Source organism: Notechis scutatus, chromosome 5, assembly GCF_049901735.1.
Source record: "Notechis scutatus isolate UNSWTSFEM ecotype Mainland chromosome 5, rNotScu1.2, whole genome shotgun sequence".
Classification (NCBI taxonomy): Eukaryota; Metazoa; Chordata; class Lepidosauria; order Squamata; family Elapidae; genus Notechis; species Notechis scutatus.
Window position 1 is genome coordinate 82,578,803 of NC_142013.1, and position 15,663 is coordinate 82,594,465.

The 15,663-nt window shown below is 34.1% G+C and overlaps 1 protein-coding gene across 4 annotated transcripts in view; it reads left to right on the forward strand.

Annotated features, from left to right (window-relative positions):
- The window catches only part of MAP4K4 (mitogen-activated protein kinase kinase kinase kinase 4), a 155,817-nt gene that overhangs the window by 63,213 nt on the left and 76,941 nt on the right, over positions 1-15,663 (forward strand). For all 4 annotated transcript variants that reach the window (XM_087967177.1, XM_087967178.1, XM_087967179.1 and 1 more), the window contains exon 3: positions 11,833-11,889. In XM_087967177.1, coding sequence (XP_087823303.1) covers positions 11,833-11,889 — 57 coding nt within the window. The remainder of the gene's footprint in view (positions 1-11,832; positions 11,890-15,663) is intronic.

Consider the following 15,663-nt stretch of genomic DNA (forward strand, 5'->3'; position numbering starts at 1 on the left):
TTCTCTACCTTGATTATGCACTGTTGCAAAATCAGGCATTTTAATTTTAATTTTGGCTACTCTAAAGACTGTACAATTGGAAAACTGATGCCCTAGAGACACAGATTCTTTGGGTGGGGGATGGTGTTATTGAAATGGATAGTGTCCTCTAGCAGCAATCGCCAATCTGGTGCTTTGTAAAGATTTTTGAAATTGCAGATTTCAGTACAGATGGTCCTTGACTTATAACAGTTCGTTTAGTGACTGCTCAAAGTTACAATGCCACCCAAAAAAAGTGACTTATGACCGTTTTTCACACTTACAACTGATGCAGCATCCCATGGTCATGTGATCAAAATTCATACACTGGGCAATGGATTCATATTTAAGATAGTTGCAGTGCCCCAAGGTCATTGATCGCCTTTAGCGACCTTCTGATAAGAAAAGTGGGGTAGGGCTACTTTTCTCTAGTTATGCTTTCTACTTCAAAATGACACTAACCAATTCTTAGCTTTAAGGTAGTTTTATAGAGCATTCTATTGCAACTGATCATAGGGAAAACAATGTAAACGTAAGAAATCTTAAAGAATCTTTATTGTAGAGCAAGGGGTGTCAAACTCAATTTCATTCAGGGCCACATCAGGATCGTGTTTGACCTTGGGGGGAGGGTGTGGCTAGGGCCGTGGCCAGTTCGACATCACTCATGTTGGGGAGGCCTGTGGTGGCCTGAGCACTCTGCCAGAGAAAACAGGCTCCCAAGCTTTGCTTTTGGCTGCGATGGCCGCCTGCAAACCTCTGCCAGCGAAAAACTCAGGAGGGTTGCCCGTGGCCCTCCCAAGCTCTGTTTTCGCTGGCAGAGGCACCACAGTCTGGCCCTTCGCTGTTTCCAGGACAGCCTTGCAGGCCAGATCTAAGCACCTCATGGGCCGGATCTGGCCCCCGGGCCTTGAGTTTGACACCCCTGTTGTACAGGAAAAAGAAGAAATAACTTGATCCATAGCATCTATGTTTTGAGGATCAACTGTTAATGGAGGCACAGATGACTTTTGTTTCTGACAGTTAAGTGACAGCTCGCTTTGTGGGATTTTTAAATGCTTGTTGTTTTATGGCCTTAAAAGATTTATAGGTTTGTTAGCTTAGTGGCTTACGGCAGAGATTTCCAACCTTTTGGGCATCAGGGACCCATTCCATGGAGAGAGGATTTTCCGCAGACCAGAGGGGGTGTGGTTTTGTGTGTTGCCTGCATCTCACAGATGGGGCTTCACTTATTTGCACAATCTGGTGGTTAGAATGCCATGGGCCAGGGCTTGGGGACCTCTGGTTTACGCTGTGAATTAAAGATCCTATAGTCACTCTGCATGGGTTAGAATATTTATTGCACAATGCTAATAATAATTATAATCCAATATGATGTTCGTAGCCAAAGCATCTTATAACATGGATTTGTATTGTGCAATAATTTTAGTAAGATATTTGGTTCTATATTATTTTCAAATTGCACACAGAGATATATAATAAAAATATATCATACACACAGAGATATATAATAAAAAGTAAATAGAAAATAACAAGCGGGTAGCAGCCTCCATAGGTGTCTCTTGGGAAGATTAGCTTAAGTATTGCAATATGTAATATATCAATCGCTACTAATTTTAAAATACACATCTTGATATTTAGATGTTAAATGTTTATGTGGAATAGTGATTCAAAACTATTGCTTTATACTGACCAAATAAAAAATTGATTAAGTCATCTAAATTAATATATATTTTGTATCTGAATTGATCACTTTTATTTACAAAGATCATTTGTTCATCACTACTTTATGCAAACGTTATAAACCTTTTTGTAAAAGCTCACACATATAAGGATTTAGCATAATTTACATGTGTTTTTAATTGTGCAGTTTCATGTTATCCTCCTGAAGTGGGAGGTAAAGATCCTTTTATCCATGGAATATAAGAGCTGTGGAAAAGCAAATTGGAGGCATATGTGATCTTGCATTCTCTTCCCTCAACAAAGATGAACTACAACAAAGAGTTGCAACTGTTTTCTCTCATACCATTTCCCAATAAGTAATTTATCCGATACGAGATATACAATGAACAGTGAACCTCCGTTGTGCACTTGTTTTTAATTATTTTTCTTCAGCTAAATCCAGTTTGACCTATGGTTAAAAATTATGGGTTTTATTGTAAATATTATGATTTGGCTTTTTTTAACCTTTGAAAATAAAGTCGGACATAGTTACAGTTATAATTATAACACCATAAACATGTGAAAATAAAATTTGTTTTTCAGAAAATATGTATCACCCTCCATCCCATATATGTGGCCTGAATACTTGGTGAAAAGCTCAGATCTTAATGGTCTTACAGGACTTCCAAATAGTAAATCACTTGGTCTGAGTTAATATCTAATAATACAAATAGGTAACATATAATGTAAGTCAAAGTTAAATAAAGAAGATAATTTATGGAAACGTACATAATACAAGTGCTAAACTGTCAAAAGTTATCTTATTTCTATTCTGTCAAACAGCATACAAATGCAAATATTTACCAGCAGTATTTGCAATCTGTTTAAATCAGATATAATTTAGTTTTCTTAAGTCATGTAATGTATTTTTTAAAATATCGGGAATATATCCTAAGTTGGAAACTAAGAAGCAGTGATCACTAAAGCTATATTTACAGTCCTATGAATTTCAGAGCAAATGATACTAAATGTCCAAATAATAATCCAACAAGATGCTTAAAACCAGTTCTTATGAATATCTTGTGAGATAACCAATTAACAAACAAAACAATTGCTTATTGCATTAAAAAAACAACAACCTCAGAGTGTCATAACAAGTTTTAAAATCATACTATTCAGACTTTGGTTCAAAAACCACATAAAGTATTTATATCCATTTCATATTTCAATTTATTGCAAGAATTAATTATTTGCTTAAGAGCCTTGGTTAATGTTTCCAAAACTTTCATATATATTGAAATATAGAACTCTGGACACAGAAAAGAGTCAGTGGAGTGTAATGTTAAGCTACTGGACTAAGAGTGGAAACACCCAGGAAGTTGCTGGCTGACCTTCAGCTACTCATTCTCTCTTATCCCCAAACAGCGTCAGGATCTGCTACAATTTAGCTGAACAACAAACCCCTTGTTGCATCCTGCATTCATAGGCCTCCCTTTAAGGAAAGCACAGTGCAAAAAACAAACAGACTTTACAACCATGCAGGACAAATGCTAAAAAACACAGCAAGAAAACTTCAAATGCAATAATTGATCAGTATCAATGAATCCAAGGAACAAATGTTTAAACTTGAATAAACTAACCAAAAGCAATCAATTCTAACTCAAACCTTGTTTGAAATTTTACCTAAAAGAGTTAGGAAAGCTTATTGTGATAACATGATGAAGTGTCAGAGTTTTTTTTTTTTAAAGAACCCCTTTCACTAGCGATTCTTAAAAATCCCGATAATGTAATATAATAATTGGACTCATATATTATAAAATTATATTTCTTATATATAGTTTTACAAAATCCTAAAATAATACAGGTAAGCCTATCCATCTTACTTATTTTCATTTATACAGTAAATTTATATAGCCACTACTCTCACAAATATGATTCAGGGTAGCATAAAACAAAACAAACAATTAAAAATAAATATGTGTCATTATTTTTTAAAAAATAGACGTAAAAAAAACAAGATTGTCTTGCTTTTCTGATAAGCTGTTCAAAACTAAGAGATTATAGTCTTGAAAGATGATCACCTTGACAAAGAAAAATTGTTAGATTCTGGTTAATTTCATATAGTAACTCATAAACTTGTTTCAAAATATAAATGAACTTTGGAATGAAATACATTTTAATTAAAAATTATCTTGGTCCTGATAATCAAATGAATTCCATACCATCTTTCTAGATCTTCTTGTGCCAAAATTGCAATCAAATTGTGTTTTATCAATTTAAAAAGCAGTTTAAGAAATGTTATAACAAGTTTTTTTAAAAAAATAAATCAGAACACAGCTTAAAGGCTGTGACATGAGGTCTGATTTATCCCAGTTGGCTGCTATCATCCAAAATCCACAGCTGTTTGCTCTTGCTGATTGTTCCCTGCAAATGAGTAAATGCCTGTCTTTCATTACTGTTGCATTCAGAAGGATCAGTCACTGATCATAAGAAAGAAAGAAAGAAAGATCTTTTCCCCTATTGCTGAACAATGTACATGGTGACACAATCTCATTTGAATGCTGCTGCTGAATCACTTTTAGCAATGACAACTTTTGTCTAATAACTACAGCTAGATATTTAATAAAGTTTCTCTTAAACATGCGTTGCATATTTTCACTGGACACAAAGACACTATTCTATTGTGATAGAACTCTTCCATAGGCTGCTAAAGGTCAGTGGTGGGATGCTGCCGGTGTAAGAACCGGTTCGCTAATTGCTCGCGTGCACAGCTTTCAAAATTACTTTCGATGTTACTTTGGGGAAGTAACACAGCTGAGGCACAATCCGCTCTGCCACACGAATCAGCGGAGCATATATAGATGAGTACAGTGCAAGTACGGGCAGGCGGGCCCACATAGCGAATCGGTTCAGAATCAGTTGATCATCGGAGCTAGGGGTTTGCCCGAACCGGTCTGAACCGGGAGAATCCCATCCCTGCTAAAGGTGTTCTTCTGAACAACCAGCAAACAGAAATGTGATTTTAGCTTTATTAAAGACAAAATAAGATAGGATTCTTCAGTCTAGCTCTTCTTTGAGAAAGCCATTGTGTAGACAATTGTAATGGTGGGTTTGTGATGCACTTGCTCCTTTCTTTGCATTATTCACATGGAGAAATTACATCTGCGAAACATGTAGGGCTATGATAATCCAGAGGGGAGAATGTAGAATCCTATGTGCTTATCATTTTTTATTAAAGAAATTATTTTTCTGCAGTGAAGAGAAATTAAGGCTAAAACTCATAGAGACATTCTTATAAGCTGCTTCATACTTGGATATGTGGATGCGTGGTGGGATAGTGTACGCATAACTGTCTGTGGATGTAGAGAGAAACTATGTAGTCCAATAAAGAACTTACGTATTATACAATTAATTGATTATACAATTAAAATAGTAGCATATTTTTTCTGAAATATATTTATACAGAGATCTGCATTGTTTTTAAGAAGACAGGTGAAGTCAAATTACATACCAATACAGTCTAATTTTGTTTCTTAACTCTTTGAATTCTAAGAAATTCTTCTAATAATGGAAAATATGCTTTTAATTACATAGACATGGACATTATTACACAGATGTGCATACTGTTCTATTTAGTTAAAGCAAACTTTCTATTCATTCAAACTTGAGACTCAGGAATTTCATGGAAGTGTCTATATGATTGTCATGGTAATTATAACACAGGTGACAAACTTGATCACATCACGTGATGTATCGGGACCTATTATGACATTTTGCCTTTGTGGAGCCAGGATGGGCGTGGCCTGCATGTGATGCATCTGGCCCACGGGTGCCAGTTTGACAGGCCTGCTCTATAAGATCCAGCATCCTTCTGAGATTTGGAAGGCTCTCAATTGTTGGTTTCTGGAAGGCCAAAACCTAACTTTTTCTTCAGGGGGTGATACTGGACGGCTAGTAGAACCTGGTGTGGATACTCTATACCCTGTTTTGTCAAATAGTTGTTAGGCGCCTCAGTGACGATCATGTCACCTCAGGGGGGAATGATTGCCAAAACTGTTTTACTGACTGTAAAGCACCCTTTCATGGCAGTCATAACTTTAATCCTTAAATGACCAGTAATAAGTCGAGGATCAGCCGTATATTGACACTGTCAAAATGTTTGATTTTAGCATCATATATTTATCAATTTTTACATTTTAAGAGCTAGTATTAATATTATCATTATTACTGATAATTAAATAAAAAGGGCAATAAAATTACACAGTATATTTACTAAAAGACACACATTCCTTGTATGTGTAATTTTTTTTCTTAAATTCAACATTATTTATATACAAAAGTGGTTTAGAAAGATGTACAGCAAAACTGCTTTACTTTCTCAATGTTGTTTTGATATCATTTTTTTAAGAAACAAAAAGAAATGATAAAAACACAGCTTAGGAGGCCAATTGAAGTTAGCAATCTCTGCAGCCCCCTTGCATCCTGAGGCAAGATGATTGCAAGGAAAAATATTGTCTTGAAACTTTATTGATTTTTAAGATGGCTTCCCAACTTCTTGCTGATGTGTAATTAGACAAATCAATTCATTTTTCATTTTTTATTTTATATTATGGTCCAAGGAACAAATGAAGAATTAAATGCATTAAATTTAGTGGCATGTTACTGGGTAGAGGAAGAGTCTATGAAAGTAAATTGAAAGTAAATTGATCTTGTGATAGCATTGTATGTGCTCCTGTAGCCAATCTCAGAATCTTCCATATTATTCATACAATATTAAGTGTTTCATTATTAGGGTAGTTAATGATTATTCCTAGGAGAAAGTGGAATGATTTATTTATACCATATAAAGTAAAAGCTTTTAAATGATATCAAGATAATAAGCTGGTACAATATATTAGACTCCATTGAAATTAAAAAAACAAAACACAAACCAATGCTTTTAATGAGAAATGCTTCCCTCCCCCTTTCTCTCTGTGATAGCAATAGCACTTAGACTTATATACCACTTGATAGTGTTTTACAGCACTCTTTAAGCGGTTTGCAGCGTCAGCATATTGCCCCTAACAATCTTGGTCCTCATTTTACCAACTTCTGGAAGAATGGAAGGCAGAGTCAAACTTGAGCCAGTCAGGATTGAGCTCCGGGCAGAGTTAGCTTGCAATACTGAATTCTAACCAGCCATCACTACCACTATGATATTAAGTTATGTACTGTCTGTATTCTGTTTCTATTGCACTTTGCAGTATATCATCTTCTGGATTTGAAAAATTGATCTATCCATCCAGTTTTGATTGGATGAAAATTAATAGCTAGTGTGATTTCTTGTAATTAGGTGCAGCGGTGGGGTTCAATTTTTTTTACTACTGGTTCTGTGGGCGTGGCTTGGTGGGTGTGGCATGGCTTGGTGGGCGTAGCAGGGGAAGGATACTATAAAATCCCTATTTCCTCCCCACCCCACTAACCTGCTTTCCAGCTCCGTTCTCCTGTGCAGGGCAACCAAGAAGACCCAGCCAATCAGCTGGGACTCTGGACACAGAGAATAGATGGGGGTGGGGCCAGTCAAGGTGGTATTTGCTGGTTCTCCAAACTACTCAAAATTTCCACTACCAGTTCTCCAGAACTGGTCAGAACCTGCTGAATACCATCTCTGATTAGGTGCCTTACTACACTGGGTAACAATAATGTTGCAAAAACTGACTGAATTGGGTGCGTTGGTGGGAGAGACACCTTCCTGATTTTTCTCACCCCTTATTATTTTACAGTTGAATTTACAATCCTTAAATCAGGAAGATCTCTCTCTTCCTCCACCCCCATCCCCCAATTCAGTCAGTGATCCAAATAAAAATATAAACAGGCCATGATTTATGGATTCTTCCTCAATGTATTATTGTTTTTCTAGGTCTGTTAATGAGCGAAATTACAAAGGCTCTTTTCAATTCTGTATACTGAATCAAGAAAGCTTATGAGTTTTAGGAGGCTTCTGCAATGTTGCTTTTAGATACATAATGTTTTATATAAACAAGTTTTGTTGTATAAGCAAGGATGATATTTATGATATTCATTTTCTAGTATGCAACAGAATATTGGAAACAGCTGTGTACAAAAAGTCTTTTGGTTGTTCTAGCTCACTATATTATTTAGACCTTTCCCAGATTTCAGACAAAGGCATTTACAATTTTAAGTAGATCTTCTGGTGATTGACCTAGGCCTTTTTGCATAGGAAGCATAAATTTTGAGTTATGGTTTTTCTTGAATCATAAAATAATACAAAAAACAATATTAAAATATTTGTTCCTTCCTATTCTTCAGACTTATTAGATTTCAAGCAAAAAAAAACCTTTCTGTGTAGGTTTCAGTTGAAAAATGAAGTAAGCAAGGCTTATTATTTTATCTTATTATGTACAGGTGTCATTGAAAGAACTTGAAGTAATAGCTGAGCTGGGAATATACACTTTCATCAGCACAACAAATGTATATCTCTAACCAAAAACTATTTCACATTATTGCCCTAAATAAGGACAGATTTCATAATCACACCAACCCAACCAATCCATTGAGTCTGTAATACCTAGAACCAGGTGGGAAATTGTAATTGTGTGATGGGATTTGAATTAACAGGAATGAATTGGAGACTAAATGTTATAAAAACAGACAAGTTAATGTGAAAGGACTGGTGAAATAAGTAATCAGTGTAGGTTCTATTGATTTTCATAGGATCTGCTATAAATTGTGGATCTGTGTACATTCCCATTTAAAGCTCTCCAAGCTATTGCCTGTGTGGTTTGTAGTACAGAGACAATAATAAATATAATTTTAAAGAACTGAGTAAGGGAAACATAGATGAGTGAAGTAAGGGAGGTGCTTGTTCTGTATTAAGTTTAATGGGAACAACATAAGGAAGTAGTTGAAGAAGTCACAGTATTACAACAGTTTGCCTAAAAGCAAACTGTTATCTTATTTTAGCATCATAATGATATAGTAGGAACTTAAATTTTGCCTTTTAGGATATCAGTATCTAGTTAAGTAAGTCACATTATGGAAAATCTAATTTTGCACAAAAGCATTGCTGTTTAGTAACAGTAGGCTGAGAACTGGGTGTATGATTCTGTGTTTTTTTTGCTTGAGTTCTAAATCTTTTTTACCATCTGCTTATCAGTATGTATCTCTAAGGTATTACTTGATTTTATTTTCTTACCCTAAACTTGTTAACTTCTGTAAACCCTTTAGTATAAGTTCACTGTCTGCAAGATTTTGGCTTCTTCTAAGGATCCATTTATGTTAGGTTGTCAGTAGGCTTTGTGTTTGAATCTTGGATTTGTTCCACTTCTGCTAAAAGAAATTAATCCCACAATGGGAATGGATAACTTATATTCTTGTTGAACTTCAACTCCAATAATTCTTCAGTAGACTTCTGATTTGTCATTTTGCTGTTGAAGAGAGGTAAAACACAATGGTAATATAATGATGAAAATATTATAATTAAAGCAGTGTGGAATAAGACATATGCAATTAGTAGAGATGGGCAGCACACAAGATACGAGAGTCTTTCTTCCAAAGATAAAGAACTGTTTATTGACTTTCAGGAGTAATTTCACATGGATTTTAGTAAATTAAGACAGTCACGTCTTGGTTTATATTTACATTTAAATAGGAAGTCTTTTGTGTCCACTGGTTGCCTGGCAAGGGCAAATGGACTCCTGTGTTCTTTAATTAATACAGTAGTTTGAAACATTGCAGAAACTATTCTTTTTAAAGTTGTAGGACTCCCTTAAGTAGTCAGACATTTAAACACATGCTATGCTGCAATATGCTGTGCTGAAATATTTTGGAGCCTCTAACATAAAGCATTTGTTTGAACTGAGATATGTTGAGTATTGCACTTCCTTTCCCACAGTCTTAACTTCCCATTCTACAGCTTCAAAAATATTTTCCTGCCTTGACTGGGAAAGCAAAGGAAATGTAGACCTTTCCTTAAGGGAATGAGAATGAAAATTGCCTCAGTGCACTTTTGCGGCTTATATCTGGAGCCTCGGGACCTTTGAAACTGCTCGGTTTTACTTGTCCATCCCCCAAGGAGGAATGTCTTCTGATTGTAATCAGACTTAAGGGTGGGAGCATAAGGTAGGGATAATCTTGAGCAAAAGCTCTGAAGAGATGTCTGTTTTTCAGTACTCTTCATGTCTGGTTATCTAAAAGCCTTCACTTACCCAATTTTTAAAATACTGTACATTGTTTTAAAATTAAATGAAATAGTGAACAGATTGAGTAGCACAAATAAAGAAGGAAAACCTGTTGTTGGTGAATCCTTTGTCCAATGCTTTCTTGAAAATTGAACGACTCTATTACATATTCCCATTCACTGGTGGTAGGTTAAGAGAACATGAATCACTCTTGGCCTTCCTGTCACTTTACTTCCTGCAGTAAAATGAAAGACATAGGAATCACTCTGGGAACTAAATGACCCAGTCAGCAAGGGTTACTTGGACTGTCTTCCCTATTAGGTTTTCCAGCAAAGAGAAAGAAAAAGAATTTCCCTCTTAAGTCTTGAAAGCTATGTCTGTAGTTTCAAAGACAGTTCTTCTGTGCCCAATTTACTTATTGGAAATTGCCAAAAATGTCCTTTTGATTCTTTGTTGCCAATTAAACACTTTTAAAAGCATGAACTTAATGTGTACCAAAGAAAATGACTGGCTCAGCCTTCCTGGTCTGAAAATAATAGCAGCAGTGTACCTTTAAGTCCTTAAATTGGAGAAGACTGATCATACTTAATTCAGCATCCTGTTTCCTAAAGTGGATTGCAAAGCCAATTGTGCTTTTCTGTGCTGTCTTCTGTGATTCATATTATTTCTGTTGACTGTAGAAATACTTTGCAGAGAAATGAAAGGCACCAAATACTTGCTTTTCATCAAAATCACATCTTTTCAAATAATTGCCTAGGAAATTACATCATCAAAGTTTGAATGTGTGGGTTTACTATCATTATTCAAACAGATACCTTATCTCTGCACTCTGGTCTTTTGCATATTGAAGTCACTGTTAAGAGTTCAGAATAAAGAAGAGGTTCAAACTGGTCCAAAGAAGTGGACAAAATCACTACTTTCACAAAAAATTATTTTTGTTTTTCTGTAATGGTTTAACATTCAAAGGAAACAAATGTCATTTGAGGGCTCATTTTAACATTAATGTGGATTATTAAATTTTACTTTATAATAAATTTTGAATTAGAAAAAATGAGAACTCCTTGTTGGTTTACTAAAGAGATATATTCAGGATGCCCTCATTTACAAGACATATAGGTAGTTCTCAACTTACAACTGTAACTGAGCCCAGAATTACCGTCATGTTATTAGAGTTGTAAGTCAAGGCATCACATGACTGGACCTGATTTTTTTCACATTTTTTGCAGTAGTTGTTAAGTCAACACTGTGGTAATTAAGCAAACACTCCGGTCATTAAGCAAATTGATTTTCTACAAGGGGATTTTTTTGTCAGAAACTGGAAATAAATCCTGAAAAATGGCAAAAAACAACAACCCATAAATCATGGTCAGGTGATCACAAGACACTAAAACAACCATAAAGACAAGCTAAGTGTCTAAAATGCAGTCACGTGACTGCAGGAGTGTGTGTATATGTGTGTTGTAAGTTTGAAACTGGGTTGTTAAAAATTTGGGGAGAATCTGTCATAACTTCAAACATTTGTTAAGTGAGCGTCATAAATTGAGGACTACCTGTAAATGTATTTATGTAAACTCATACTTTACTTTTAGATTGTTTGGGGGTTATAAAGCTGTATAGTGAGGCCTTAATGTGTTCTTTTGAACCTAATGATGACACACGTGCAAGAAGAATGCACCAGAATGACAGAATTCTCCCTCCACCTGCAGACACTACAGCCTGCCTTGTTTTCCCAAAAAAATAATTGACCAAAGGCTGAGCACTATGTTTGCCTACAATATCAATTGAAGAATATAGTTTGGCAGTTCTCTTAAAAGCCAGAGTGTTGAATTATTTTTATGTTTAAATCTACATTTTTTTTGCTTGTAATATTTTGAATGAAATATATATTCTGTGAAACAATGAGCTGCTAGTGATTTGATATAATTTGATATAATTAATAATGTGAAGTCTAAAAATTATTTCTATTTTTTATTAGGGTCGACATGTCAAGACAGGTCAGTTGGCAGCTATTAAAGTCATGGATGTTACTGAGGTAAGTTTTGAATTAAGACTTCTTTTTTAAAAAGAATAATGTAAGAATTGCCTTGGCCCTGAACTTCATGATGAGAATTCTTTATTCAAAGTCATGTGTATAGATGTTTGGACTTGGGCCAATGTGAAATATGCACCAATCTGAGAATAAATGCGTGTCTTTTTTAGGTTGAAAAGGAAATGGACCTAATAAAGGTCTCAAAGGCCCAAATGCAGAACATCTGCTAAAATATCAAGAAGATTGTTGGTATAATTCAGCAGTGTAAAGCAGAAGTTGTAATGGACTCAGAGGGATTTATTGTGGAGCGTTATATGAGAATGGGGAGGAATTAACACAGCCAGAGAGACAAAAGTATAAATCTGTAATTGAACCATGATCTTTCATAGTATCAGTTAAAAGCTCTGGAAATCAGTTTTTAATTTCAGTAGTATTTTAAACATTAGAAAACAGAAAGATTTATCTTGGAATGATGTACCTATAGTTATCATAGACATATATTTGTCAACTGTGTTTTATTAACGCAGTAGTCTGTAAAATGTTTGAATTCAAACAGCTTATTGCTTCCAAACCTATTTAGTACATTTAATTCAGAGGTCTCCAAACTTGGCAACTTTAAGACTTGTGGACTTCAACTCCCAGACCAGCCTGGGAATTCTGGGAGTTGAAGTCCACAAGTCTCAAAGTTGCCAAGTTTGGAGATCCCTGATCTAATTCAACCAGAACCATCTTTGTTCAATTGGCAGAATAGTTAAGTTAGCTAAATATAGCACCTCCTGGGATCTCATGTTCACTTCATAACTTTAATCTGAACACTTATTTTAGTCTTCACTTTTATTTATAAAAACATTTGGGTCTACAAATTGATTTGCTCTACCAACAGGGCTACTAATTTGTAAATGAACAGCTTAGTTGATCATTGTGAAATTCCTATATTGTAAGATAGTTAATATTCTTGAAAGATCTATATGAAAGCCACACAGAACCATACAGAGACAATTTGTACACACAAATTATATTTAAACTCTGCAGTAATCCACTTGAAAAAGAAACATCATTAAAAAAAACACTGAAAGGGTCAAGGCATTGATTTGTAAATAAATAGTTCGCTTTAACAAAAATATAAGAATAAAATAACTCTTATGTTGAGCTATATTATAAAGTTTTTAATTAGTCTTGCCCTGATGATAAGGGAAGGAGCATTCTGATAAGAAAATACCTCATTTTCATTTTACAACTTCAGATAAAGAGATATGATTATTTTACCTAGACATCAGCTAACTAGCATAAAAATACCTTAATCCCTTTAACAATTTAGAACAGTGTATTCTAATAGTCTGTCTTAAGTATGGTTGGATTCAGCTATTTCTTTTCTTCAATATGAATGTTCGTTCTTCCATTCACAAAAGGAAAATCTTAATTAAAAATGCTAATATGTATACATAGTGCCAAAATAAAATATAAATCTCTGAGATAGCAGTAGAAAACCTGAAGATTTTGTGATTTCAAAATATATTTGAGTTTTTTGTTCAATCTTTCAGTAGCACTTGAACGCCTTTGTAATTAAATTAATGTCTTTTGGAGGGAAAATACATCCTGCAGGTCAGCTATTAAATCTCAAAAAACTCAACATGATTAAGATACAAATTATTCATTAAGCTGACTTATAAAGAAATAATTTATATTTGCTTGAGATATAAATATGAACTTTATGTCATCAAGACCATGAGTGACATCTATGTCACACCAGTGAGGTGTTTTGTAATGAATTTAAGGGCATTGTGATAATACTCAATACTTTCCCCCAAATTTATGTTTGAATGTTAATATAGTGCTTTTTTGTGCTTTTGAAATTTGTAAAACTCATTTTATAACGGACTTAGTGGAATTGATCTATTTGAACTTTCTAGTGATATTTGTCAGCTATGAGACAATAACATTGTGATTTTGTTTTATAACTTGATCATCCTTAAGACAATATTTCTGATTCAGAAATATCATCTTGTTTTGTTTTACTTGTAATAGAATAAAGACATTTAGAAATTTTAGAAATATTGTTACAGTTCCCATTGTTGTAGCAGATATTTGCAACATGGGTGGTGTATGGAGAAATGAACAACACTGGATTACAGAAAGTTTGCCTCTTACTGCAAACATGTTTATTGAATAAATGTGTATATTGATTCATAAGTAGCTCCATAATATCTGTACAATGACTTAAAAGATTTGTTAGAGGACAGCTTTCAATATGCCCACTCAGCAAATCCAACTGAATTCTTGAGAGCGAGAGCCAAACACATCTGGAATTAGAAAACATTCTTATAATAGGGATGTGTATCTGTATGTAAAAAATAGAGGCATAATGCCAAGGGCTTTGTAATGTGATCCTGCAATAATGAGGGAGGCTAAGTTATCCCTAGTATTGTTGTCTACATTTCCTTTCTTTTGTTTCCACTCTAGTAAGTACTTCTAAGTAAATAATCACCAAATGCTATAATTTCTTAGTTGAAAAGGAAACACTGAATTATTTTCATTAACATGCTGTCCTTCTTATTCAGTCAGTAGTCCTGAAGTGAGCTTTATATAGATTAAATCATCAAGAAAACATGTCTTTTTATTTCATATATGGATATTGCTGACATCTGATGTATTATTGCATGGACCATTTTTAGGTGTTTTTTTTTTTGCCACCCTCTTCATATTTTATTAATTTTGTTGTAACTTTATGTTTTATGATGATTTTGAATTGTAATTATATTACATTAATGTTACTTTAAATGAAGGATATTTTTTGAGCACATAAATTGGGAATACCTACATCTAACCTAATAATTTTTGTTTCTAATTCAGAATAAGAATTAGAACTTGTGAAGTCCTTGGTATTTATCATTATTAAAGATTCATACAATGGCAAGTAAATGAAATCATGCAGGCTTTATAATGTGTATTGTATTAAACCCTGCATATTTATTCATAACGTTGAAAAGATTGTTTTATTTCAAAACCCAAACAAACCACCATGTTCCAGAAATTGTGCAAAACTCTTTCAGAATAATAATTGCAGGTGTCATCCATTTATGACTAATTGAACCAGATAATTATAGTCATAAGTCACGACAGTCACAAAGCAAGTCATCATGTGTTTTTTTCTGTAAATGGGAAGTGAATACTGGTTCCCATAATAAATCATGTTTGTGTGACTGCAGAACACAGCAAACAGCTGTAAATGTGGTCAGTTGCTAAGGACTCAAAATATAGTCATGTGACCGTATATGAAGAAGCATATATAATAACTTTGGAATCAGGTCATAAGTAGCTGGTTTTGGGAGAGGGTGTTAGTCTGGAACAGACACAGATACACACAAGTATAATATAAACCATAAAAATATAACATAAAACAGAACATAAAATGTCTAAGATTGCAAAAATAATCATATGTATACCACATAATATTACTTGTTAAAAATCCTTTTGAAGATCATTTATGGAAAACTGAGTAACTCCCATGTCTCAATGCCTGTGTGATCCTTCCGTAAAATTTCAAATGTTGATCTTAAGGTTTAAGTAGGCACAAATGTGCTATAAATAAAACATGTTCCTTTGGATTATCTCTACCCTTTTTGGTAGAAGATATTTAACTAAAGTTATTAATCATTTCATTTTTTTTTCATAGATCTTAAAAATAAGAGCATTATTATAAATGTTAGTAAGAGTACTGTATGACCATTTGGCTAGGATCAAGTATAGGGTAAGAGTGATGTTTATCCTTTGCAAAAC